The sequence below is a fragment of the Channa argus genome, chromosome 9, assembly GCF_033026475.1.
Source record: "Channa argus isolate prfri chromosome 9, Channa argus male v1.0, whole genome shotgun sequence".
Classification (NCBI taxonomy): domain Eukaryota; kingdom Metazoa; phylum Chordata; class Actinopteri; order Anabantiformes; family Channidae; genus Channa; species Channa argus.
In genome coordinates, this window is record NC_090205.1 from 22,733,161 (window position 1) to 22,758,548 (window position 25,388).

Below are 25,388 nucleotides of genomic sequence, written 5' to 3' on the forward strand. Positions count from 1 at the left end.
AAGAGAAAGAGGGTGGGTGCCACATAGGTGCCCACACAGCTCCAGAATTTGCTACTGGTGCCTGTGCTGACAGTTGTTTATTTTTTCCAAGCTGCCACCCAGTGAGTCTCTGGCAACTACTGAACCCACACCTTGGAAAATAGCGAAGAAGCTTTCGCAGAGTACCCTTTTTGTGTTTGTGATATCATTTGGCAAAAATAAGCACCACTGCACTGTAAAACCTTTTTCACATAAAGAAAGCAGTGCTACATCCCTTTGTCTGAGTTAAAATTGGTAATGCAGCATCACCGATGGTGGAGCACTCCAAGTCAGCACAGAAAACATCTCTTCTGTGGGACTTTATAGCTTAGATTATAATTAGTAACTTTAAGTAGTAAAGATGCTTTTCTCCAAAAGAAATTACAATGAAGGAGCACACCTGGGGGTTCAACGTATTGCCCAAAGACACATTAACATGGGGCCAAGAGGAACCAACGAGTCAAAACTATATCTGGTCTGTGGATGACTACTCTACCAGCTTAGAAATGTTGTGCGTCCATTATTATAGACAACACATAGATGTCTTCTTGTTGCATCATTTATTATTTTTAACCACATTACCTTTAACCACATCCTGTTTGGAAGCTCTACCTGTACCTGTTCAAGTGTCCTTGGGCAAGACACGTAACATGAAGTTGCTTCAGGGCATGGGGAGGCAGCTACACCACCATATAAGTTTCCTTAATTTCCCCAAACGATTGATTGATTGAAGGTAAAATATCTACAATAAAAAAATTTCTTCTTTCTTCTTCTCGTCTTTTAGGTGGAGGACGGAACCCTGTCACGCCCCGTTATCTGCGCCACTTCAACATGATTACCATTAATGATTTTGATGACAAAACAATGTATACAATCTTCTCCAGGATTACAGATTGGCATTTCACTATACGGTAACACCACAGAATAAGTAACTTGCATGAAGTTTTGTGCATGTTTATTACCAAAAACCTACATACCTTTCTGTATAATCTTTTGAGTTTCACAGAAGGTACCATCTGGTCTTTCTGAACTACATCTTTCAATTTCGTGATTGTTATGTATTTGATCCACCTTTTATTCAGGTACCAGCATAGCCTCGCAGTACTTTTAGCAAAAGAATGAATTGTGACTATGGCTAATTAGAAATCATTCATCAGTTTGAACTATATTTGTTTCTATTTCAATAATTATGAGTTATGGTAATCCTTTTCCAAGTCTTTTTACCTCAGAGACTGTAAATCCTAAAGTAATTAAAATTTGCTGGAATTCTTCAAATCTATCCAAGCAGTTGTGTATACAGACATATCACTTGCCTTTTTAATAAGACATTTTGTCAGTTTTTTTTGGCACTTTGAACACTAATGTTAATGAGATGATTATTGATCATACATATAGAAATTCAGCAACCAATTGCAGATTTGATTTTTCTGATTAAACGGTTGGAAACAAAGTTAATAGGATATGAACAAAACAACCCTTTTTATCTACAGGTTTGCCTTCCCCAAGCAATTTGCAGCTCTGACCTCTCAGATTGTTAATAGCACCATGTCAGTGTACCACGAGGCCACCAAGAACCTTCTACCGACCCCTACAAAGTCCCATTACTTGTTCAATCTGCGTGATGTTTCCCGGGTAATCCAGGGCATCTGCTTGTCACGCCCTGAGACTGCAGAAGAACAATCTGTCATTAAACGGCTCTGGGTGCACGAGGTAATGTTGTGCACAAATTTTAAAAGTTTTAAATAAACAACAGCAGGAAATACTTGAAATATCTAACATGAATGAAAACTAAGAAAGTGGCAATTCAGTAGTCAAAGTAACTACTAACACCTACTAAAACTGCATTTTTTGCTAAACTCTTTACAGTTTTTTCATCTTCGTGTATCTATGTTTGTCTTCCACACTTATTCCTTGTCTTTGTGATTCTTAGGTTCTGAGGGTGTACTATGATCGATTGGTCCACGACACAGATCGGTCCTGGCTTGTGAGCCATTTGCAGGTGGTGTCTCAAAGTAACCTGATGGAAAACTTCCATCAACTGTTCCAACATCTGGACCAAGACCAGGATGGAATGGTCACTGAGGACGACCTGCGAAGCCTTATGTTTTGTGACTTCCATGACCCTAAGGGTGAAGACCGCAGCTACCGGGAGGTGCACAACCTTGACCAGCTACGGCAGGTGGTGGAGTCCCACCTAGAAGATTTTAACAATGTCAGGAAAGCACCCATGAATCTGGTACTCTTTCGTTTTGCTATTGAGCATGTATGCCGCATTTCACGGATCCTCAAGCAGCCAAGTGGACATGCCTTGCTTGTGGGTGTCGGCGGGAGTGGACGTCAGTCTCTCACCCGGTTGGCTGCCTATATGGCAGAGGCAGAACTTTTTCAGGTAGAAATCTCCAAGACTTATGGAACCAGTGAATGGCGTGATGACCTGAAGCTTATCATGAGGAAGTCCACACAAGGTGAATCTCATGGTGTTTTCCTCTTTACCGACACCCAAATTAAAATGGAGTCATTTCTGGAAGACATTGGCAACCTGCTCAACACTGGTGAGGTAAGAGATTGGGAGAGGATTTGGAAAAGGTGCAATGAAACAAATTATTTGTAATTTGCATGCAAATCAAAGAGAAATGGGTAAAGATGTAGAATATATATTTTAATATATGAAAAATACGTAAATAAAGACAGATGTGTTGATAGACCCATAAATGGATCAATTGGATAATGTAGATAGCTTAATGGCCATTTTGAGAGAACACACAATTCTGGTGTCCTCTGGTTGTTTTCAGGTACCCAACCTGTTTGCACTTGATGAGAAGCAGGAGATATGTGAGCGAATGCGTGTGCTGGACCGTCAGCGTGACCGTGACAAGCAGACGGATGGCAGTCCCTTGTCTCTTTTCAACATGTTTATTGAACGCTGTCGCACACAACTGCATGTGGTGTTGGCTATGAGTCCAATCGGAGATGCCTTTAGAAACCGCTTGAGACGTTTCCCTGCACTCATTAACTGCTGCACCATTAACTGGTTTCAGGTGGGTGTAAGCATGTTGCATGTGTTCTCTGCCAAAAGACGCCTTGAGTAAACATAGTAAGTGCACAGTTTATTTCTGGGCCCCATTCAGTAGCAAGTCATGACATTAACAGTCAACCATAGCAGATTTTACTTATATGGCAACGTTTTGATACATTTGTATTTAATACATTGTATTTCATTTCTTATCAGACATGGCCCGAAGATGCCCTGCAAGCTGTGGCCTGTCGCTTCCTGGAGGACGTTGAGATGACAGATGAGAGTCGAGAAGGCTGCATCAATATGTGCAAGAGTTTTCACACATCAACTATAGAGCTGTCATCCTGCTTTTTGGCTGAGTTGCAGCGCCACAATTATGTCACCCCAACCTCATACCTGGAGCTTATTTCCACCTTCAAGGCTTTGCTGGAGACAAAAAGAGTGTAAGATCAAGATAAGAGACGCTATATATATGTGCTTTTTTTTTTTTTACTGTGATACTACAATAAGTTTCTTGTAGAAATCGAGGACTTTAATTGGAAACCCTCATCACAAGAATTCAGCACAAAAGCTAAATGTAAGTTCTGATATGTAAATTTCTTACTTATTTACCTTAAGTCTATGTGTCTTCACCCAGTGAGGTGATGAAGCTGAAAAGTCGCTATGAGGTAGGCCTCAAAAAGCTACAGTCAGCAGCAGATCAAGTGACCACTATGCAATCGGCCCTGGAAGCTCTACAGCCACAGCTGCTGGTAGCCAGCAAAGAGGTCGATGAGATGATGGTGGTGATTCAGCATGAATCTGTGGAGGTGGCTGAGACCGAAAAGGTGGTGAAACAGGATGAGGCTGTTGCCAATGAGCAAGCCATGGCTTCCAAGGCCATCAAGGATGAGTGTGATGCTGACTTGGCTGAAGCTATGCCTATCCTGGAGTCAGCTCTATCTGCACTGAATACTCTCACTACTCAGGTTAAAGAAGCAGTATATATTTTTGCTTATGTACGATACTTCTCTTAAATGTGAGGAGATTGCAAACCCATACATGTATTTCTAACTTCAGGATATCACAGTGGTGAAGTCCATGAAAAGCCCACCCACAGCTGTCAAGCTCGTCATGGAGGCAATTTGTATTCTCAAAGGTATCAAGCCAGATCGTATCCCGGACCCATCAGGCTCTGGTAAAAAAGTGGAGGACTTTTGGGGCCCAGCCAAAAAGCTTCTGGGAGATATGAAGTTTCTTCAGAGCCTCCATGAGTATGACAAGGACAACATCCCTTCAAGTGTCATTGCAATCATTCGCAACAAGTACATAACCAACCCAGACTTTGTACCAGAGAAGATTCGAACTGCGTCCACTGCAGCTGAAGGCATGTGTAAGTGGGTTTGTGCCATGGAAAAGTATGACAAGTAAGTAATCGCTTCTCTTTCTGTGTTTTCTTATTTATAAAGATTCCCCACTAACCGTCACTAAATATAGAAATGTGTTTCATCTGTCCTGTTCATTAATATGAAGCTTGGCTTTTGGTTACTTGGCTAGTGAACCATGAATACAGTATGTATCAGGTCAAATTTGGGATGCAAACTCTTCAAAGGGAAATATTAACCCTGTTATTGTTCTGACAATCTTAAAGGTTTAAACTATAAATGCTAATGTTTGTCACATGTATTGAGTGACAGAATTGCAGTACCTAATATTAATGTCAGGAACTGTAAATGTATTACATAAAATCAATTCAATATAATTTGCTCAGTTTTATGTAAAAGCCAGCCATTTCTAGTGCCATCTTTTCAACAAGTGTTTTTTATGTAATTAAAGTTGGAAGAATGGCTGCTAAAAAATCATGTGTATGAATCGTGTATGTGTAATCATGTATGAACTAGCTTTCAAGACTTTTTCTAGTGAATCTATTGAAAATTCAACATTCTTCAAAGCCTGAGATGCTCTTTATCTTGTAACTTTTGACTATTATATCACTAAATGTAATGTTTTATATGGGCTTCAGAGTGGCCAAGGTGGTGGCTCCAAAGAAGGAGAAGCTGGCACAGGCAGAAGGGGAGTTGAAGGTGGCCATGCAGAGCTTGCACAAAAAGCAGGCTGCTCTCAAAGAGGTCCAAGATAAACTTGCTAAGCTTCAGGAGCAATTGAAAACCAATCAAACCAAGAAAGCTTGCCTGGAGACTGAGGTTTGTGAAAAAAGAGCCCAAGAGCCCACTGACAGAAATGTTACAGTATTTCCTATTGTGTACCTCTGTAGTAGACAGTAAGCCTAAATATATCGATAATTATACAATTACACAAATTAGCTATACAGTCATTGCCTTGACCTCGGAAAACTACTGCACTTGAAAAAAAAACTTTCGTCCTACGATGATGCTCTCCAGGTGGACGGGTGCAGTAAAAAGCTCACGCGAGCTGAGCAGCTGATTGGAGGCCTGGGTGGAGAGAAAACACGCTGGAGCGAATTGGCCTTCAGTCTCGGAGAGTTGTACAACAACCTGACCGGGGACATCCTTATCTCAGCAGGGATAGTGGCTTACCTGGGAGCCTTCACGTCCAGCTACAGACAGGTATGCGGAAGCATTAGACAGTGGAGACACAGGTACTACATATTAATTAATTGCCCTGCGAGAGACTGGCAATCTGTACAGGGTGTACCCTGTACCCCCTCTCTACCAATGACAGCTGGGATAGGCTCCAGCCTCCCCCGTGATCCACATAGGATAAGCGGTGACAGATAATGGGTGGATGGATGTTCATTAATTGTGAGGCTAATAATTTGATTCACTTAAGCACATTGTGACCAATAGAAATCCCTGCACTGCTTTAAACTAAAAAAAAACAAATTTTAGAGCATTTTGGGTAACAAGGCCTGTCTCCGAAATCCAAGTCAGTGTTAAAGGTCATCTTTTATACTATGACACATTCAAGCTCATTTTGTTGCTGGAAAACAGAAAAGAGAAGGGCGAATTGGTTATCTTTACCATGCAAGTCCATGATTGCATGTGTGAGTGGAATCATGTGTGATTGGTTTTGCATGTGTGTTGCAGATTTGAATTCTTTCAAAATCACTCTCTTTAAGTGCGACTGTGTAGTACATAGTAAATCCTCCTATTTGTTTGCAGGTTAGTGTGACTGTTTGTAGGTAGGAAAATAAAAAATGAAGTTATTACCAAAAAATGTGCTCATCTCTAGAAACAAATAGAGGAGTGGATGACGCTTTGTAAGAGCAGAGAGATCCCCTGTTCTTCCAATATGTCTCTGATGAGCTCTCTGGGCGAACCAATAAAGATTCGTGCATGGACCATTGCTGGCCTACCATCAGACGCCTTCTCCATAGACAACGGTATTATAATCTCGTAAGTATTGAATTCCAGCTTTATGTTGACATGGCATTCTCTCTGAAGAACGAGCCACCTTTATTTGCTTAGTGCTTAGCAATATATTATTAAAATTTTAATCTACCAACTGTTGATGTCTCAGGCAACTTTTTTGCTGCTCCTTCTCCGTCATTTCCCATTGAGAATGTTCCTTGAATAACTGTGGCAGAAATGTCTGGACAAGTGCTAGAGAGAGTGTGTCTCCAACTCACAAAGCTGAGGTTCAAATGCACTTTATACAAAAGAAGCACTTTAGAAGCACTTTAGCCCGGTACACCTGCAAATTGTTGCTGGAAAAGAGGCAAATCGATGGATTGTTGCAGTTTTTTTCCCTTATTTATTTTTTATGTCACTGTGCTTTTTACTTGCCCACTATGCATATAGAATGGTTTTAATGATTTAAAGTTACAGTGTGAAACATTTTTCACATATTTTTTAAAGTAATATACTTCAACACTTACTTCACACTTAATGTGGGGATTAGATTTCACATCAGATTACAAAAAGACAATGTCACAACTTTGCAACCTATCTTTGAAGTCCATGTGACATTATCTGATTCAGCCTTAGGGTGCAGTAAAAACATCACAAGACATCTGCTTGTTTGAGTAATTGAAATCGCAACACTGCTTTTTAATCACAATACTATGGCCCCTGGTGTGTTATCTAACTGTGAGCTGTCTAACTGTGCTCACAGTGTTCACCCCCAAGCTACTCTCCACACCTCAGTTCTGTTTCTCCAACACCCCCCCTACTGTTGTGATGTCTCACATTTAACAATTACAGTTTTATTCCTACAAGGCAGCACCATTTGATCACCCTCTACTCTATGTGATCACTGTGTTTGTGTGTGTGTGTGTTTGAATGTTTGTAGTAATGCCAGGCGATGGCCTTTGATGATCGATCCCCAAGGCCAGGCCAACAAGTGGGTGAAAAACATGGAGAAGGTGAATAACCTGCATATCATTAAACTGAGTGACCCCGACTTTGTACGCACTCTGGAGAACTGCATCCAGTTTGGCACGCCAGGTGAGTACAGGCATTTCTCTTGATGTCTCTGCTGTTGCTGCGTAGTATATGTGCCTCATACACATTGTTGCAGTTCCAGTTACTGTCTGCTGAGGTCTCTCTTTACCACAGGACTAATTATTGCTGTGAACAGAATGTGTTTTTCCCTTTGTTCTCATTTCTGCAGTAGGGGAATTTATACACAGGATAGTTCAAAATGAGGTGTATGCAATAAGCCAAGTGCGCAGTTAGAATGTCTAATACTATTTAAAATCAGGGAGTAAAAAGTTTTTTTTTGCGGTAACATTTTTCTTGCCCAGTACCAGGGTCAAATTGACATATGTAGTCAGATGTGACTATTAGTTATGGTGTTTTTTCCAGTGTTTTTTATGTGTCTTTTCTACAAAAGATCCCTCCTTATCCTTAAATTGGAACAGCTTTGCTGCAAACCCTAATGCTACTGTGTGGATGTGACCTTTCAGTTCTTAGCTCGTTTCGCAATATACCACATCATCTCTTTACAATAGAACACAACATAACAAGCAATCCTGGTGAAAGATTTATACTTTTGTCTTCTCATAGGTTTTTGAGGGGTTATGAGAGAGAACAGCAAGATGGGAATTAGCGTTAGAAACAGAGACAGCTATAACAGACATCTAAATAATGACCCAACTCAACCAACCAATGGATCTTTGCTTACTGGCAGACTGCAAATCTAGTTCAGAAAGCAGCTTGTCCTTGCAGGGTGCAAAATAGTCCAGAGAGGGTACATTTTCACTCCCTATAGCCTGTCCTTATTTCACTTTTTTTTACAATGCTAATGTTTCACTGCCAAAACTCTTAGTCCAGTGCTTACAATAATAATAATACAAAGTACTGTTTAATGTGATGCAATATTAGCATATTAATATTATGGAGCAGGACAAAACGATTCTGCTAGAAAAATGGGAGAGGCTTGACCTGATTTGGTTAACTGTCTTCTGGGGAAAGTTCATCAGCTGTCACTGCCTCTGAATGCTGTGTAATAACTTAGGTACCTCCTCAGGCATTATGTCAATTATAGATGGGTTAATGTTCTTAACATGAGAACAGCATTATCATGCATAATGTGAAATGATATTAATATTGATGCCAAGCGAATGGGACATTTGCAACTGGTAATGTTTACTTGCTTCACTGATTTCTTGATATTGCACATTTATGTGCAAGTTCACTGAGTTCCTAAGCTGCAAGGGGATTTAATTGTTGAATGCTAACTATGGGAAGCTCAAAAAGTACTCAAGTAATATGGATTAATGGCAATGTGTTTATTATACTTAAAAGCCAAGAACTCATAAGTACAACAAATAAGTTTTGGGTTGGAATAAAAGTTTCTTTGATGGTAATCTTTCTGATATACTGTACTGCAGCTCTATAAAAAAAATAATAACAGCGATTAAATTCAAAGAGTGGTTTTCAAGCAAGATTCTCTTCCAGAGCAGTGAATCCAGTAAAGGTTTAGGTGTGGTTTGGCTAGTCTTGCTGCACAAGTATTTGAAATTGCACTGATGTTGGCTTGAGGTTGAACTCGACAGCTCTCATGTAAGAGTATTTGTAAATGTATTAGCTTAAAGAAATGTATTCCCTAAAAACAGGAGAGACTCTGCCTCCTTTTGTTTAAAGAAATACTGCTAAATACTGTATTTTCTTTCAGTGCTGTTGGAGAATGTTGGCGAGGAGTTGGACCCAATCCTGGAGCCTCTGCTGCTCAGACAGACCTTTAAACAGGGTGGTACCATGTGTATCCGTCTGGGAGACTCTACCATTGAATATGTTCCTGATTTTCGCTTCTACATCACTACCAAGCTACGCAACCCCCACTACCTGCCTGAGACCTCTGTCAAGGTAGTATAAAGTGATACTGCCTCAGGCACTGTTATGTGTTTTTAGTATCCTAGAACAAGAATAAGTATTGTTATTAACTGTCGTAGACCTTTTGCCACTCATTCCTGAGTTGAGCCATGTCACGACGCCATTCTTTGAAACACTCCATCTCATCTAAGTGGAAAATTTCATCCCAAGACTTCTTAGCGAGCCAGGTTCAAGGATTTGAGTAATACAATACACAGATGAGCTACAGCAAATTTCAGTTATTCTAAAATGTTATATTATTTTACTACATTGCTATAATACAGTATTTTTCTGTAGTCAAATTATGAAAATATAAAAACATAATTTTAATAAAGTCTAATTTATTTGGGAAAGAAACATAATTTTAATCAGTGTGATTGTAATTTGCAGCAGGTTCTGTTACAGTATTGCTGGTATATTATGTATAATGGGTTGCCGTTGACAAAAGCATAAGAGAACAAGGCTGATGGGGCAGCTTGCATATCAATGCCCAACCCCCTTTAGTTTAACTTTGTTGTATTCATGCCATAAACTGACGGGTATGCGAGAAAGGTTTCTTTTTTTTAAGTCCTGTTATGCCAAACTACAACCTCTACCCACACCTACACCAGTCAAAAAATTAGACAGACACAGGGACATGAATCCGCTACCACCTCTAGTTATGACAATAGGTGTAGTCAGAGCATTTCCTGCCAGTAGCCACACATGTCATGGCTGTTTGCAGCAGGTGACAGTGTTGTTGTAATGATCCTCAAGCAATCCTCTACAGCCCCTCTACCCATCTCTGCCACCCAGATGTAACTGTGTGGCAGAGATGGGTACCCTTAATCCCACCACAGCTAAGGATAGATGTATCTTCCACAACAGAGCTGCTACCCACACAGAAAGGATTAATAAAACTCTTGCAAAAAACAACAAAGACCTCTGCATTTCTGCCTGTAAAATATGTATTAAATTTCCTCTAGATAATTCTATATAAATTTATTTTTCTATATAATAATAGAATATATTATCTTCTATCACCTCAAATAGCAACAAGCCACCTTGTTTCTTGTGCTATCTCTGGACAGTGTCAAAATATATGTCAAGATACATTTTCACACTACATTACATACGTTATCAATAAATCAGGAGAATCTTTTGTCTACATTCAGTTTGTCAAAATTGTCTCCACAATTTGCCTTGTTTATTTGATTTGAAATTTAAACTCAAAAGCAAGAAAAGCAAACTGTGATTGTGAAGAATTATTTCACACCTTTATTATAAAACAAATCTTTCCTTTTTTTGTACTGATGAAAGAGGTTACTTTGGTCTTACATACAGCATAACACCATTTAAATGACGGCACATTTTTACTCCAGCAACACGGTGAGTTTTTATTCACTGATACCACTTCCCCACAGCTCCACACAGCCGCCTAAAAAAGTATTCCAAGAAAAGGAACATTAAAGGTAATTGCATTACAGAGAAGCAAGGGTTGGGAAAGCATTACTGAAGATCGCATTTCAAGCATCTGTTTGCAGAGACCCCACTCTTTATGGGCAGCTGTTAGATAGAAGTAACTCGTTTTTCAACTGCCTTAATCGCTTTTTTCTTTTTACGTAATTCTTTTCTTGCCTACAGTAAAGTAGACTACAAGACTTCCATTATTCCCATTAATTCCTATTTCAAATGCAGTGCTTTCAAATACAAGAGGCAAGCATCTAGTAAACCAGTCCTTAAGGAGCTCAGGGGATGAAAGGAAGCAAAGAAGGAGGGTGTATGTGTGAAGAGGACAAACGGGAAATTTATATGGGCTCTAAGTCTTTACCATCAGCTCAGTGGGTCCGCAGCATCAATAGAAATGGAATTATGCCCCGGAGAAGTGCACTTGTTTATTAGGGCAGTAAGCAGATAGCAGACACAGGCTTTTAACCTCTGGGGAAGTGCAAAGCAGAATGACTAAGGCTGTGGTAAAAGACCCTCCTTCACTGTGAGCTGCAACACCTTTTCAAAGAAAAGCAGGAGTATCCCACTTGTACTTTGCTAAAGCTGGAGTGCTTATTGAAATTGATTAGGAAGTAGGATAATGGGAAGAATAGCTCTAAGGCTAAAATGATCAACACCGCACTTTAAAGTATCTGAACTAAATGTCCAAGAGCAAGGGTGGGGCAAAACATCCCTACTCACAAACACTCACAAATACACTTGTTTGCGCATGCTTATGTCTGTGAACTCCATTCTTTTGTGATATAGGTGACTCTTCTGAACTTTATGATCACCCCAGAGGGTATCCAAGACCAGTTGCTGGGCATTGTAGTGGCCCGAGAAAGGCCTGATCTGGAGGAAGAGAAACAGGCTCTCATCCTGCAGGGAGCAGAAAACAAAAGGTACTTTAGCAAACACCTGACCCAGGTCACATTTCTGATAATATCTCCTTTCTCAAAGTGATAACTAAACATGTTAAATGTGTCTTGTGTTTTTTGCAGACAGTTGAAGGAGATTGAGGACAAAATTCTTGAGGTGCTCTCCTCTTCTGAGGGCAACATTTTGGAGGATGAGACAGCTGTCAGTATCCTTTCCTGCTCCAAGCTACTAGCTGATGACATCACAGAGAAGCAGGCTGTGGGTGAGGTGACGGAGAAGAAGATTGATGAGACCCGCATGGGCTACACACCCATTGCCATGCATTCAGCCATCTTGTTCTTTTCCATCGCTGATTTAGCCAACATTGAGCCCATGTACCAGTACTCTCTCACCTGGTTTATTAACCTCTTCATCAGCTCCATCGATAACTCAAACAAGAGTGATGACTTGGAGAAAAGGTAAGCAGGCAAAAAAATCTGACAGGTCAACAAAGGGGCTGGTCAACTAACTCTGAATGTACCACAACTAACAGTGCATGAGAAGTGAAATGATTATAAGTTCTTTTGTTTTAGAACAAAATTATTAAAATGCTAGTATATCTGTCTTTTGCAGACTTCTAATCCTGAGAGACCACTTTACCTACGCACTATATGTAAATGTGTGTCGCTCTTTGTTTGAGAAGGATAAGCTGCTCTTTTCCTTCTGCCTCAGTGTCAATCTGCTCATGCACAAAAAGCTGGTAGGACAACAGACACCCTACACACTCATTTGTATTACCATTCATTAAAAGAAATTAAACGAATTTCATACAGTATTGTTTGACTGATTTGTTAGTAGCTACTAAAACCAGCTGGTCAAAGTAATTTTCAAGAATCAGGACTCTAATGATCTGATCATGCCGTAGATCATCTGTGTTTTGTATTTTTAATTTGCATAATATTTCAAAGACATTCCTAAAAATGGTCAACATTCACTTCACTTAACCACAATTTTTGATACTGTTTGCTGTGTTAACTCTGTGTGACAATAATTCATGTTGTAGGTGGATGAGGGCGAGTGGCGCTTCCTTCTAACAGGTGGTGTGGGCCTGGACAACCCTTACTCAAATCCCTGCACCTGGCTCGCCAAGAAGTCTTGGGATGAGATTTGCCGCTTAGATGAGATGGAGTGTTTTAAAGGTCTGCGTCGCGACATGGCTCAACTCAGGAATGAGTGGCAAAAAGTCTACGACAGTCCAGTGAGTGTCCAAACCAAGTTGGTTTATCTGGGTGTGGTTCTGTGCAATTATATACAGTGTGTTTCAAACTCTGGAAGGTTAGTTGTTTTCTCTCTAACATGACTGGTTGAATACAGTAAAAGCAATGCCCATATTTTTAAATTAGCATGTGCACAGAGGCACCAAAGGGAACAGAAATTTTGTAAGAGATTCAAATGCATTCAATATGCACAATTATATGGCTGACATGGCTGGAGCCGCTTTATAAAACATGTAAATGTGTCAACGTTCAGCTGAAAATGGAGTTGTGATTATCAGTTTAGGGGGTAAGCAGTCTTGAAACTGGGTCACATTTAAAACCAGCAAAATGTGAGACCAAGAAATATCCAATTTAGCAGCTTTCTACTGCCACAAGAACATTTTGGATTGTGGAGTTTGCACAGGACCAGAGTGTACATAGAAAATGCAAAAGATGTTCAAGCCTAATCAAACTATGGATAAGCAAGTAGATTTTGGATAAAACAATTTCCAAATATATTTGTGTGCACATGCTGAATCTAAATAAAAAATGGGGGAAAAAGGGGAAAGTGAGCAAAGATGCCAAAGAGATTTTCAATTTGTTACTATACTGAAGTATGATAATCCTGTGCTGATTTATTTAACTTTATCAAGTGTTGAAACCTTAATTAATTTCATAGTGTTAACATTTAAGTTATTACGTGAATATTTACTAATTTACTGATGCAGATTCTGCAAAAAAGTGTAATGCAGAAAAAAAAAGATAAAGTGGGTTAGGAAAATTATTTACCTGTCAAGTACAGTATAGATCATACACATACATTCGCTCTATCTTTGAATGATAAATAATCTAAAATTGACGTTTTATCTCATTAAATCTATTCTGTTCCTGTTGTGCTAGTCATATCTATGCAGTCTAGATGCAAGAACAGATGTTTAATCAACGTGTGGTGCACATAGCCGTGTGCCGCACTCACGCTTGTCTGTTTGCTGCCACACATAAACACACACACACGCACACACACCATCTTTGATTTATAATCAACAGAATCAGCCACAACACTTCTAATTAAATCTAGTTTGTTCCAGTTGTGGAATTCACATTTATTCAATCTTGATGCAACAACAGCTGTTCAATCATGCACACAGGCAGTCAGAATCACACACACTAACACACCCCTGTACACACAAAGAAACCCCAGGAGATCTTAAATAGGTATCCATCTCAAAGCACCTGCCAGCACACATAGCCAGAAGTCTTACAACAAACAGCCTAAGGGAAATAATTCCTAAAGTTCCTGCTACCATTGCTCACTTCCTGTGTTACACTTGTTCCACAAATTAATCAAACGTATTACTCTGACCCAGTACCCAGTGGGTTTTCTACCTCCCTACCTATTTGTGCTTCCACCTTTTTCCAGTCTCTCCTCTTTCATACATATTTCTCTACCCCATCACATTACTCTCTTCCTGTTCACATTACTGATTACCCCTGTTTTTGCTTAATTAAATTGCTTAATCTTGCAGCAGCTCACTACAATGTAACCCCACCCCAAATCTCCCCTCATCTCTCCCCAAAGATGACAGAAAGCATTTAGCTGCAGCTTTCTTGAATGCTTCATTTACTAAAACATGCTCATTCTTAAAATGCTTTATTCAGTCATCCGTATAGCCTTACAGTTTGTCATCTTTTTTGTTTGGTTTTATTGAATTTTTAGAATGTTTAATAATGATGAAGATAATAAACAGAATAACATATAATAGAAAATGGATGATTAATTATGTTTGCACTATTTTATTGTTCAGCAAAGGTCAGCTAAAAATCAGTTATACTAATATTTAATATAGGCATAGCCCTCCAGAGTATAAAAATTATTGTACAGGATAATCTCAGACTGGGTTGTGCTTTGCATATTTGCAGAACCCCCACCAAACTCCGTTTCCTGATAAGTGGCAGGGGAAGCTGAGCCAGTTTCAGAAAATGCTGGTCATTCGTTGTCTCAGACCAGATAAGGTCAGTTCAAATGTCATGTTTTTCAGGTTATAGTGATTACTTGTTGTCAGAAAAACACACACACTAAACCCATTCCCTTAATTTGTCCCATAGATTACTCCCATGGTACAGGAGTTTGTTTCAAGCAGTTTGGGTCGTCCCTTCATTGAAGCACCACCCTTCAATCTGAGTGAGGCCTTTTTTGATAGCCACTGCTGTGCCTCCCTCATCTTTATCCTCTCCCCTGGCTCAGACCCCATGGCTGCATTGCTCAAATTTGGAGATGAAAAGGTACAGAGACAGCTGAGAAATTCAGCAGCTTTGATGCCTGCTGTGTGTACAAACTCAAAATGAAAAAAAGACATTGAATCCTATAGGTTTACCAGGGTCCCACACAGGACTTAAAATTATTTTGGCTCCTTGCATGGAAAGAGGCAGCTACATAAGTGTGTGTGTGTGTGTGTGTGTGTGTGTGTGTGTGTGTGTGTGTGCGTGCGTGTGCGTGCGTGTGCGTGCGTGTGTATGTTTGTGTTTTGGGTGTGTATGGCTGCTTTTATTTCTTAGGGCTTTACTGGTAACAAGCTGACTTCCCTCTCTCTGGGCCAAGGCCAGGGTCCCATTGCTATGCAGATGATTGAGACAGGCATTAAAGAGGGCACCTGGGTGGTCCTGCAAAATTGCCACTTGGCCACTTCATGGATGTCAACACTGGAGAGAGTCTGTGAGGTCAGAGCATAAAAACACATTCAATACTCAGTAGGAGGAGTTCTATTACATTAGTTTTAATGTAGCAATTACTTTGTTTTGTTGGCTGAGAGCAGGAGCTAAACCCAGACACCACCCATCCAGACTTCCGGCTGTGGTTGACCAGTTACCCATCTCCCACCTTTCCCGTGGCTGTCCTTCAGAATGGGGTGAAGATGACCAATGAGGCTCCAAAGGGGCTCCGCTCCAACATTGCACGCTCTTTCATGATGGACCCTATTTCTGACCCAGAGTTTTTCGGCAGCTGCAGCAAGCCGGTCAGTGTGTGAAGGGATGACTGTTTGTCTTAATGCATATTTAGGTGATATGCTTGCTGTGCATATCTGACATTCGTACATCAGTTGGAGGCTTGAGCACCTTTGTGTCAGTTGTGTCCCCCACTGTGCTTTTCAAAGTGTGTTTATTTTATTGTGGAACTGCTACACAGCCACCAGTATATTATATATTGTAGACCATGCCCTCCAGCTGTGCCTTTTCACCTCTCAGGCTGTGTTCAAGAAACTACTATATGGCCTGTGTTTCTTCCACGCCTTGACCCAAGAGAGAAGGAATTTTGGACCGTTAGGCTGGAACATTCCATATGAATTCAACGAGACGGACCTCCGTATCTCTGTACAGCAGCTACACATGTTTCTGGAACAGTACCAGGTAGTTGTTTTTACCATTCCTTTCACTGATGGATGATTATTAAATCATGCAGTATAGTACTAGTACAGCCTTATGAATTCGTAGCTTATATAGACTGAAAAGAAGTATATTCATAACTGTAACAAAAAATAAAGCTATCACCTACAGATGTACACCCAGTTCTACATATACATAGTATTCAACAATTATACCTATAATAGAAACTCTGCCTTATATAAGTAGCTTGCTCTTCACTTAAGTATCGGCTTTCATCAGCCACATTCATAATCCCTCTTGACATTTTTCTACAAACACATAGCACTCCACCACTCCACCATTCCCAGTTCCTCTGCTGCAGCTGATAAAAATTGGCAGAAATGAACTTGTGTAGAAATCTTTTTTTTGTACAGAGTGACATTTTCATCTTGTAATCAAGTGCCGTTCAGTGAATTTGTAAGTGAAATTCTTCTCCAGAAAATGCCACAGAGGTCACGACCCCATCCTATTACATCAGTTTCTCTTCCAAGTCTAGGCCTCAAAGGGAATTTCAGCCAAGTCTGGTGTTGCCTAAGCATCTACACAATACATCAAAGGGTGCACGCATGCATAGTTAAATCTTCAATATTCCAGTTGCTTCCTCCTGTTAAAATGTCTCACTCTGTTGCATGTTCATTGGTTTTCTGCAGGACGTACCATTTGATGCTCTCCGCTACATGACTGGTGAGTGTAACTATGGAGGACGTGTCACAGATGACTGGGACAGGCGGACACTGCGCACAATCCTCTCGATATTTTACACTTCAAAGATCATCGAGGATCCTAATTACAAGTTTGACCCCAGTGGGCTCTACTATGCACCACCTGATGGAGACGTAAGAAACCGAAGATCACAACAAAATTACTATCATAGTAAAGTGTTGGCATTAAAGAGGGATTCTTCGTAAATTGAATTTTAGCTAATTGGGCTGAAAATGAAAAATTAAACATAGGACTTACAGACTGAAAAAAGGAATATAGTCAGTTAGTTTGTTTGATTTTTATTTATCAAATTCTCTATATTCTGATGGCCACATTCACAGCGCTAGGAGCTGTTATGTAATATCTGTACTTTACTTTCCATCAGTGACACAGTGTGCTTTGTTGTATTAAACATAGATTGACCTTTTTGCAATATGCAACACATCAGCACAGAGATGGTATGCAGTGTGTTATTTCAATATAAACATCAAAAGACTTAGGAAGATACTGTATCTTTCAATAATGTATCTTTCCTATCCTTACAAAAGCAGAGTAGAATCCGTCCCTTGATCATGGACTCATCAGTTACACAAAGCCCAGCACATAATTTCCCTAAAAACTCAGGAAAACTTAAGCTCATTGTAATGTATTTGTTTTTAAACTAAGCATATTATGGGACTCACAGTTGCTTAGTACTGTTGTTGAGCTACCTTTAAAAAGTCATTAGGAGATAAAATGTGTGTAACAAGGCACAGCAGGCAGCCACCATCAGTGAGGGTTGATATATTTGTTAACACAAGTGCAATCTATGGCGCACTCCATTTTATTTGGCATTTTGTTCTCCAGTGCTGCACCCCCTTCCAACCACATCTTTTATTCATGAAGCCACATTTACATAGTCATTATAATAAATGTCAGCAATCTAAGAGGCCGACTTGTTTTTCAATGAGTGTTATTACTTGAGATGTTTCCTGATGTTGCGTTAAAAAATTGTCTTCTGTTTCTCTTCATCTCTGTTGCAGTACAACAGCTACATAGAATACACCAAGACGTTGCCGCTCAACCCGTCACCGGAAATTTTTGGCATGAATGCCAATGCAGACATCACCAAGGATCAAGCTGAGACACAATTACTGTTTGACAGCATCTTGCTAACACAGGTATTGATTAGGATTGGTATCGATTAGTTAGGATCTAACATGTATACACAACTTCTAACAACAGAAATTTACAATTTTTTGATTTTTTTATTTATAAAAAGTTAACAGGGAAAAAGTTAAACAATCTGAAAAGTAATTAATCCGACGGTCACTTGATAAAACATTATGCCACTCTTGCCAAACATCTTAGATGCTCAACTGGAATGATATTACTGGTATATTTGGTAAAATTGTCAAAATGTAGGTAGCATGTATCACACTCCCACCCAGCAAATGCATGACACATTAAAGCACTGTTACCTAGAAAATGACATGCTGTTTGCCAGCCATAAATATTTTATCACCACCATTAAAATAAACAATGCAACATTAATTAAAGAGAAAAGTATAAATAAATATTTCAGTAGTTTTTAGAGGGACTTTTCAAAGGACTCCAAAAAAATCTTCATATTACATTGTCTTTGTATAACATCACAAACACACAGTGTGACTCACAGTGGCTCTGGTGGATCTGTGTGCTATCACATCATTACTGTATATCTCTGCTCTGTACTGTTAGACTATGTTCACTTGTTAAGGATTATATTCTTACCATTTTCCAGCTCCAGTCAATATTTGCTCCAAATCAGATCTAAGGGATTTTTACATCAGGGCCTTTTTTGAAAATGACAGAGGTTTACATTTGCTGCACAATAGAAAGAGATTTATCTGTGTATGTATTTATTTATTTTTAGATACTGAGCAGTGGCTCATACTTCTCAATTTTTTTTTTCCAAAAGTTATAATTTATCAAATTCCTATGGGAATTTGAAATTAAACAAGTGCAAAGGATCAACCTATAACACCGGCCAAAACAGGTCTGTATACGTGTCTCCCCTACAGCATCTATTTAATAGTGAGTATAATTTGACAGCTGCAGTACTGACCTACTATAAACAAATAGAAAATTATTTTCACAGGCATTGCTACTTCTAGACATGCAGTTAAAATTAGAGCTCAATGGAGTCTGACATTTATTCATATAAACTCCATTCAACAAGATTAATAATGGCTTCAGTCATGTGTGGACTTTATTAGCATCTAATACGGTCTCATCCGTCTCAATGACCGATAAACATGGAGACGCCTCAAATGGAATGAAGTAGCTATTTGTCATTCCCCTACTGTAACCTCCGTGCCATTAACCAATGATTATCCATTACCGCTGGTTCCTGACTGAGCATCAAATAGGTAAATAGTGCAAGTTGGACCAAGAGGAAAGCAGAAGATAAGAATGAATAATTACTAGCATGAATGGTTATTAAAATTGTTGATAAGATTGTGTCAAATTACTATGTGGGAGAAAATTGGGGAAATGCTGTGAAGCCTTCCATTTCATGTGCGAGATGGAAGGACTGTGTGAAAATGAGATCCTGGAAGTAAATGTGTTGGTACCCCTCTGTGAGTGTTTTTAGTAGTAGTGATGTGCTAACCTGAGAAATATCTACAAATTAGGAGAGGGAAGGTAACTGATACAACTTTGATGTTGTGGTGGGTGTCATTTTGTGTCATTTTAAAAGCATAAATTGTAATCAATCTGGCACAGAGATGATGAGCTATAAGCAAATCGAGTGAGACCTCAGAACCTTTTAACATCAAATTGGATCAAAATAACACTGGTGCAAAAGAATCCGAAGAAGGAATACATAATTTGACAAGTCAGCCAGCAAAAGAACATTTTCCCCCCAAAATTATAAACTGTCAAATCAATCCAAGTTGAGTCCTGCCTCCCCATCTCATCTGTCCTCTGTTGCTCTGTGTCTCTGATCAGTCCCGCTCTTCAGGCAGAGATGCCAAATCCTCAGATGACATGGTCTTTGATGTGGCAGCTGACATCCTAAGCAAGCTGCCTGGAGATTTTGACTTGGAAGCAGCAATGAGGCGCTATCCCACCAGCTACAATCAGAGCATGAATACCGTGTTGGTGCAGGAGATGGGCCGTTTCAACAACCTGCTCCGCACCATTCGAGGCTCCTGTGTCAACATTCAGAAGGCCATAAAGGTAGGCAGGAGGGGCTGGCAGAGAGGGGGGATATATATGTTCTACAATGTCACATTTCCACTGAGGAAAATCAGATGACATTGCAAAGAAACCCAAATCCCCTTGAATTCACTGTAGCAGCTAAAGCTGGAAGTTGTTTACTTTTGAACTCAATCCTGGTCACATTCTCTGTGTGCCTCATTATTTTGACACTTACAGCATGATCTATGGCAGTGCGCTGTAATTATACTCAATTTGTTTGTTTTAGATGAACACTGAATCATTATTGATTTTACATTTCTGTGCAGTGCATGCAATATTTTTTCAGATGAGGCACACTTCTGCTGAATGATTACAGGGGAAAGTGGTAATACATTCTCAGAAATCAAATACAGTCATTCTGTTGCACAGTAACACAGAACAATAATTGTATGTAATGCATGGGGATTGATATGATTGACATGTCATTACCTAGTGCTTTTGGTCTTCTCTTCAGAGATCGCTCTTCTCCTCTGCAGCATAGTGAAGAACTGAGCCCACCCTGCTCAATATCTCTGATGACTGCTTCCATACAACAAATGAGTGGGATGGAGCCTAAGTTGTAGGGAAGCCTGAGCTGTTGGCAGCAGGCATCACTGCTGTGTGTGATGAGCTGTGATTTGGCAATTAGGCTGACTCCTAAATATAGCTATCCTAAAGCCTTAATATAATTTTAATTTTTCTGTTTCAAATTGCAACCAAAAAAACACTTGAGGAAGGGAATGTAGCTAGTTAGGCCATAACATCCTCAGGCAAAAAAAAAAAGCTTGGGGATTCTGCACATACATACATAGACTATAGCCAGACTGCATTAGTGGTTGCAGACAAACTTTTGGACATGAATATGTATAGCATTGCAAAACATTAAAAAAAGCATGAAAGCATGTCTAAATACACTCATGCGTCTCTTTATACCATTTAATAAACAAACTCAGATACACATTTCCTCTCCTTCTGAGATGCACCAGCCTCATGGGTTTGAAGTGCACAGAGCATAAAAGAGTCAGGAAGCCGAATGTGCACAACATCTTTCATACTGGTATCAAAGGCCTCCCACTGAGTGATAAGAGTCGCTATTATGTGTCTGTTTGTCACCTTCTCTCCAGAGAGAGGTTTTTAAGTGACAAGCGTAGATTTCAGTTGGAATAAATTTGCCTCAGAAGCTGTGAAGATGCTAATCATATAGTTGTTGATGAATTTGTGTGCAAATATGCATGTGCAATGTGTTCATGTCCAGGGGCTGGTGGTGATGTCAGCAGAGCTGGAGGAAGTGGTAAGCAGCATCTTGAAGGGTCGTATCCCCGGCATGTGGATGAAAAAGTCCTACCCGAGCCTTAAACCACTTGGAAGTTATGTCAGTGACTTTCTGGAGCGACTGAAATTCTTGCAGGTACTGAAACTAACAAAGGTTGCCATCAAAATGCTGATGTAAGAGCCTCAACAAGCGAGACAATATGAGGACAAATATTAAAGAAGGTTGTGTTTCACTGCATACTGCACCTTCATTTGTATGTGAAACATGACTGTAGAATTTGTTGTTGTTGTGGACACATGCTGCCACAACAACACGTTTTAATATGATATGAGCTACTGCGGGCTGCTCTTCCTGCCGTGCCAAACCAAAAACAGTTTGGTCAATATAGTCACAAAATCCCTAAATCAGAAATCAAATTTGCTGCATTTGGTTTCGAGTTTTTTTTTTTTATCCAAAACAAAAGTTTATACGGCAAAATGGGCTTAAAATGAGGGACTTACCTCCCTGTACAGTTTCCAGTCTCTATTGAGAGGAGACCGATTGTGACTTGAGGGTGAAAGTCTCCATGAAAAACACACAGAGCTTTGTGCTTTTTGCTCAGTATACAGGGATACAGGCCAAAATGAAGTTCAAACCTTGTGATAGCTCACAGCAAGACATTTTCTAAATAGTCAAATAGTCTGCTGACCCTGTAAATCCAACCGTCCGTTGTCAGTTTTACTAGCATGCATAATGCTGTGCTGCTTGTTTACCCCAAGCCCCCAGGAATGCAGAGGGGTTGAGAAGTGATTCTGACCAAGCTGCCTGTTTTTGATCATTGTCAAGTTAAAATAATCTGTGTGAAGGTAACTCTCCCCCCCCCACAAATGGCTAAAGTGGAGAGAACAGCAACTACTACTATGACCTAAATGTAGCATAATTATAAAATCGAAGTTGCACTTGAGAATTTTTAAACCATGTGTACAATAGTTACTGTACTATTAAGTGGGACAAGAAACACATAAAAACACATGAGCTGCCATGTGACTCTGTCAGGTGAATGGTCCTAGTCTAACACTCACTTCCTGTGTTTCTGTTTCCCTTTTATTCCTTTTCCTTACTGTTACTCATTTGAAAGAATACAGTGTTTTCAATTGTGTGTGTGTGTGTACTCACATGTGTGCGCTATTATATATACTGGAAGATCAGACATTGTATCTTAGACAGTTATTGATTTTTATTGAACCTGCAGAGAAAGAAATTAATATTTTTATGAATATTTGGTTTAATATGAATAATCAGGCTAATAGATGGAAAATACTTTATTTATACAAGTTGAGTTCATGTTCCCTAAAGTGTGATGTACCTTTTATGTGTAAAGTTTTATTACACCCCACAACCCCACCCCCTCCATACAATAATATAAAGACAACAAGACTCCACTTGGAACTAGTTTCCAGTTTTGTAAAAAGACTTTTGTGAATTACTATAACACGCATTAGCTACTTCACCTCACAAAGTTTACGCAGAGCTGTACTGTACATCCTTTCAAAATTGGAAAACATTCACTTGGACTCATGGAATAAGTGGTTAAATTATGAGTCTGGACAGACGTGTATGGAAACTGCATCTTGGCTGGTCGGTGGAGGCATATGGCTGCAAGGTGGTAATTTTAGTTTCTATTCGTCATGTTTTCTAAGGAAGAAAAAGAAGAGAATAGTTTTAAAATTGAACATGTACAAACTATTTCTTTTCGCCATGCTATGACTTAGCTATCCCAATACTATTTGACCAAACTTACAAAATGAATGACATTCCCATTTGTATGAACTTAGTTTAAATGTTACACATTCCACACATTGCACTTCAGAAAGTTGGTGCTGTGAGTTTATTGGCAGCATTGCACCACAGTACAACCCAACACATGGCTGTACACTGAGTGGAGCATCGGTTGGCTGAAAACCAAAAAACTCTTCCCACTATTAACTTTGGTCCCTAATTTAGATTGACAACAAATTACAACATTATGTGTTTTAAAATACACTGTAATGACCATGTTGTATACATGTGAAAACTGTAAAAGATAACCTAAAAATAAAAAACATAACTTTAAACGAACTGGTCATCTGAAACCCAGTGAGTCCAGTTTTGTCTGTCTGTTTTCATTCTCTTCTCCGCCCTGTGGTGTGTGCAGGACTGGTATGATGAGGGTACTCCTGCTGTGTTTTGGATATCAGGATTCTTCTTCACTCAAGCCTTCCTGACAGGCAGCCAGCAGAACTATGCCAGGAAACACACTGTCCCTATTGACTTGCTGGGCTTCGACTTTGAGGTCCTGGATGACATTGAATACAAACGGCCCCCAAGAGACGGTAGGAAACGTACTGGTTGGAGGGGAGGAGACAAGATTAAGAAGGGTGCTTGTTGAAAGAATGATGGGTGGTGGTTAAATAGTGAAAACAGATTATTGCTAAAAAGGTTAAAAATGGCCTCATTCAGTAAACCATCCCTTAAGTTGATGAAGCTAGAGAAAAATCCGAGAGACTAGAGTGGAAAGCAGATGAAGAAGGAAGGATTTGGAGAAAGATGAAAAGAGGATAATAAGAGCAACATAAGCAGTGGGTGGAAGAGAAGAAAACAAGCACATAAAACCTGACTGACTGTATATTGAGGAGTGTTCACTGAGAAAGCGAAGCCCCCCTTTCTTTTACCTACACGCAGGCCTGCGTCAGCACCTCGCTGTGCTTCCAACTCTGCCGCAAAATTCTCAGTCTAAATCTCTCACAGGGCTTCATTCTCAGTCAGCCCCCAGCTGGGGCCCCCATCACACCAACCTAGCCCACACTGACAAGCTGAAAACCTGACCATGCATTTGTGCATTTGGGTGTGTGACACTGACAGGATGCCAACAGTCACTTAATCTCTATCTCAGTCTTTTTTCAGCCTATTAGTCACAAAACTCACATGGTTGATGTTCTAGCATAGAAGGCAGGTCAGCTCAATTCATAAGGTTTCAGGATTGTTGAAACAACATCTGCACATGTTTTAGTCACAGGTTTCCTTGTTGAGTTAGATGACGACTGTAACTGTCTCTGTTTGTGACACTCAGGTGTGTACGTCAGAGGTCTGTTCCTTGATGGTGCTCGCTGGGACAGGAAGATTAAACTTCTTGCTGAGTCTTACCCTAAAGTGCTGCATGACCCCATGCCTGTGGTGAGGAACACACACCTCTGATATCAATTGAAAATGTCACATAACTAGGCTCTTTCTTACATTTAGTAATAATCACCAGGCTGCACCACATTTTCATTTCTCACTAATTCAAGGTCATCTGCAGGTCAGTTTAGTAACTGTTCTGGAGCAGTTTATCATCTCACAATAGAGACAGACAGATTTTTGGTGCTTTTAAAGCGCTCAAAATGCAAATTTGAACCTTTGCATGACAAGTCAGCAAACGTGCTCATTAAAAAGTGTGCAATTGCACATTGAGAAAAGTTTCAGAACAGCTGCAAAATGGTCCGGGAGGGAAGATTGTTTTGTTCATGCATCTAAACTATAATACATACTATAATAATTTCAGATTAAGGTTTATCTGTCAAGAAATCCAGACCTCTTCCGATGTTTGAGGTTTGATGATCAGATTTTGGTACCCATAACATCCTCTGTATGTATCGCAAAATTGGCATTTTTTTAATCTGATGCAGTAAAAGAGTTGGACTTAAACTGCAGCTTTTTTTTTTTCTTTTCAACTGAAAATACAACTATGTTGAGAGAAATGTGTTGGGCTACATTATATCTTTTAGGGTGTGACACCTCAGCAAAGATAACTAACTCTTAGTGTAAGATGACGGATGATAAAATGAAATAGTGGTTAGTGAAAAACCTACAGGCAACCAGTGAAAAGAAACAGAGAAGGCGGTTTA

The 25,388-nt window shown here is 39.7% G+C and overlaps 1 protein-coding gene across 2 annotated transcripts in view; it reads left to right on the forward strand.

Moving 5' to 3' along the window:
- dnah7 (dynein, axonemal, heavy chain 7) overlaps positions 1 to 25,388 on the forward strand; it is a 63,083-nt gene that overhangs the window by 36,074 nt on the left and 1,621 nt on the right. Inside the window, exons 39-65 of one of the 2 annotated variants that reach the window (XM_067515904.1) lie at positions 803 to 929; positions 1,509 to 1,728; positions 1,949 to 2,575; positions 2,811 to 3,056; positions 3,248 to 3,477; positions 3,672 to 4,002; positions 4,094 to 4,440; positions 5,037 to 5,217; positions 5,416 to 5,601; positions 6,227 to 6,390; positions 7,286 to 7,440; positions 9,113 to 9,303; positions 11,545 to 11,678; positions 11,778 to 12,113; positions 12,268 to 12,394; positions 12,698 to 12,892; positions 14,811 to 14,903; positions 14,997 to 15,173; positions 15,447 to 15,608; positions 15,704 to 15,904; positions 16,134 to 16,295; positions 16,961 to 17,146; positions 18,035 to 18,172; positions 19,983 to 20,213; positions 21,469 to 21,621; positions 23,660 to 23,837; positions 24,575 to 24,678. In XM_067515904.1, coding sequence (XP_067372005.1) covers positions 803 to 929; positions 1,509 to 1,728; positions 1,949 to 2,575; positions 2,811 to 3,056; positions 3,248 to 3,477; positions 3,672 to 4,002; positions 4,094 to 4,440; positions 5,037 to 5,217; positions 5,416 to 5,601; positions 6,227 to 6,390; positions 7,286 to 7,440; positions 9,113 to 9,303; positions 11,545 to 11,678; positions 11,778 to 12,113; positions 12,268 to 12,394; positions 12,698 to 12,892; positions 14,811 to 14,903; positions 14,997 to 15,173; positions 15,447 to 15,608; positions 15,704 to 15,904; positions 16,134 to 16,295; positions 16,961 to 17,146; positions 18,035 to 18,172; positions 19,983 to 20,213; positions 21,469 to 21,621; positions 23,660 to 23,837; positions 24,575 to 24,678 — 5,582 coding nt within the window. The remainder of the gene's footprint in view (positions 1 to 802; positions 930 to 1,508; positions 1,729 to 1,948; positions 2,576 to 2,810; positions 3,057 to 3,247; positions 3,478 to 3,671; positions 4,003 to 4,093; positions 4,441 to 5,036; positions 5,218 to 5,415; positions 5,602 to 6,226; positions 6,391 to 7,285; positions 7,441 to 9,112; positions 9,304 to 11,544; positions 11,679 to 11,777; positions 12,114 to 12,267; positions 12,395 to 12,697; positions 12,893 to 14,810; positions 14,904 to 14,996; positions 15,174 to 15,446; positions 15,609 to 15,703; positions 15,905 to 16,133; positions 16,296 to 16,960; positions 17,147 to 18,034; positions 18,173 to 19,982; positions 20,214 to 21,468; positions 21,622 to 23,659; positions 23,838 to 24,574; positions 24,679 to 25,388) is intronic. The other variant, XM_067515905.1, reaches the window with a different exon arrangement.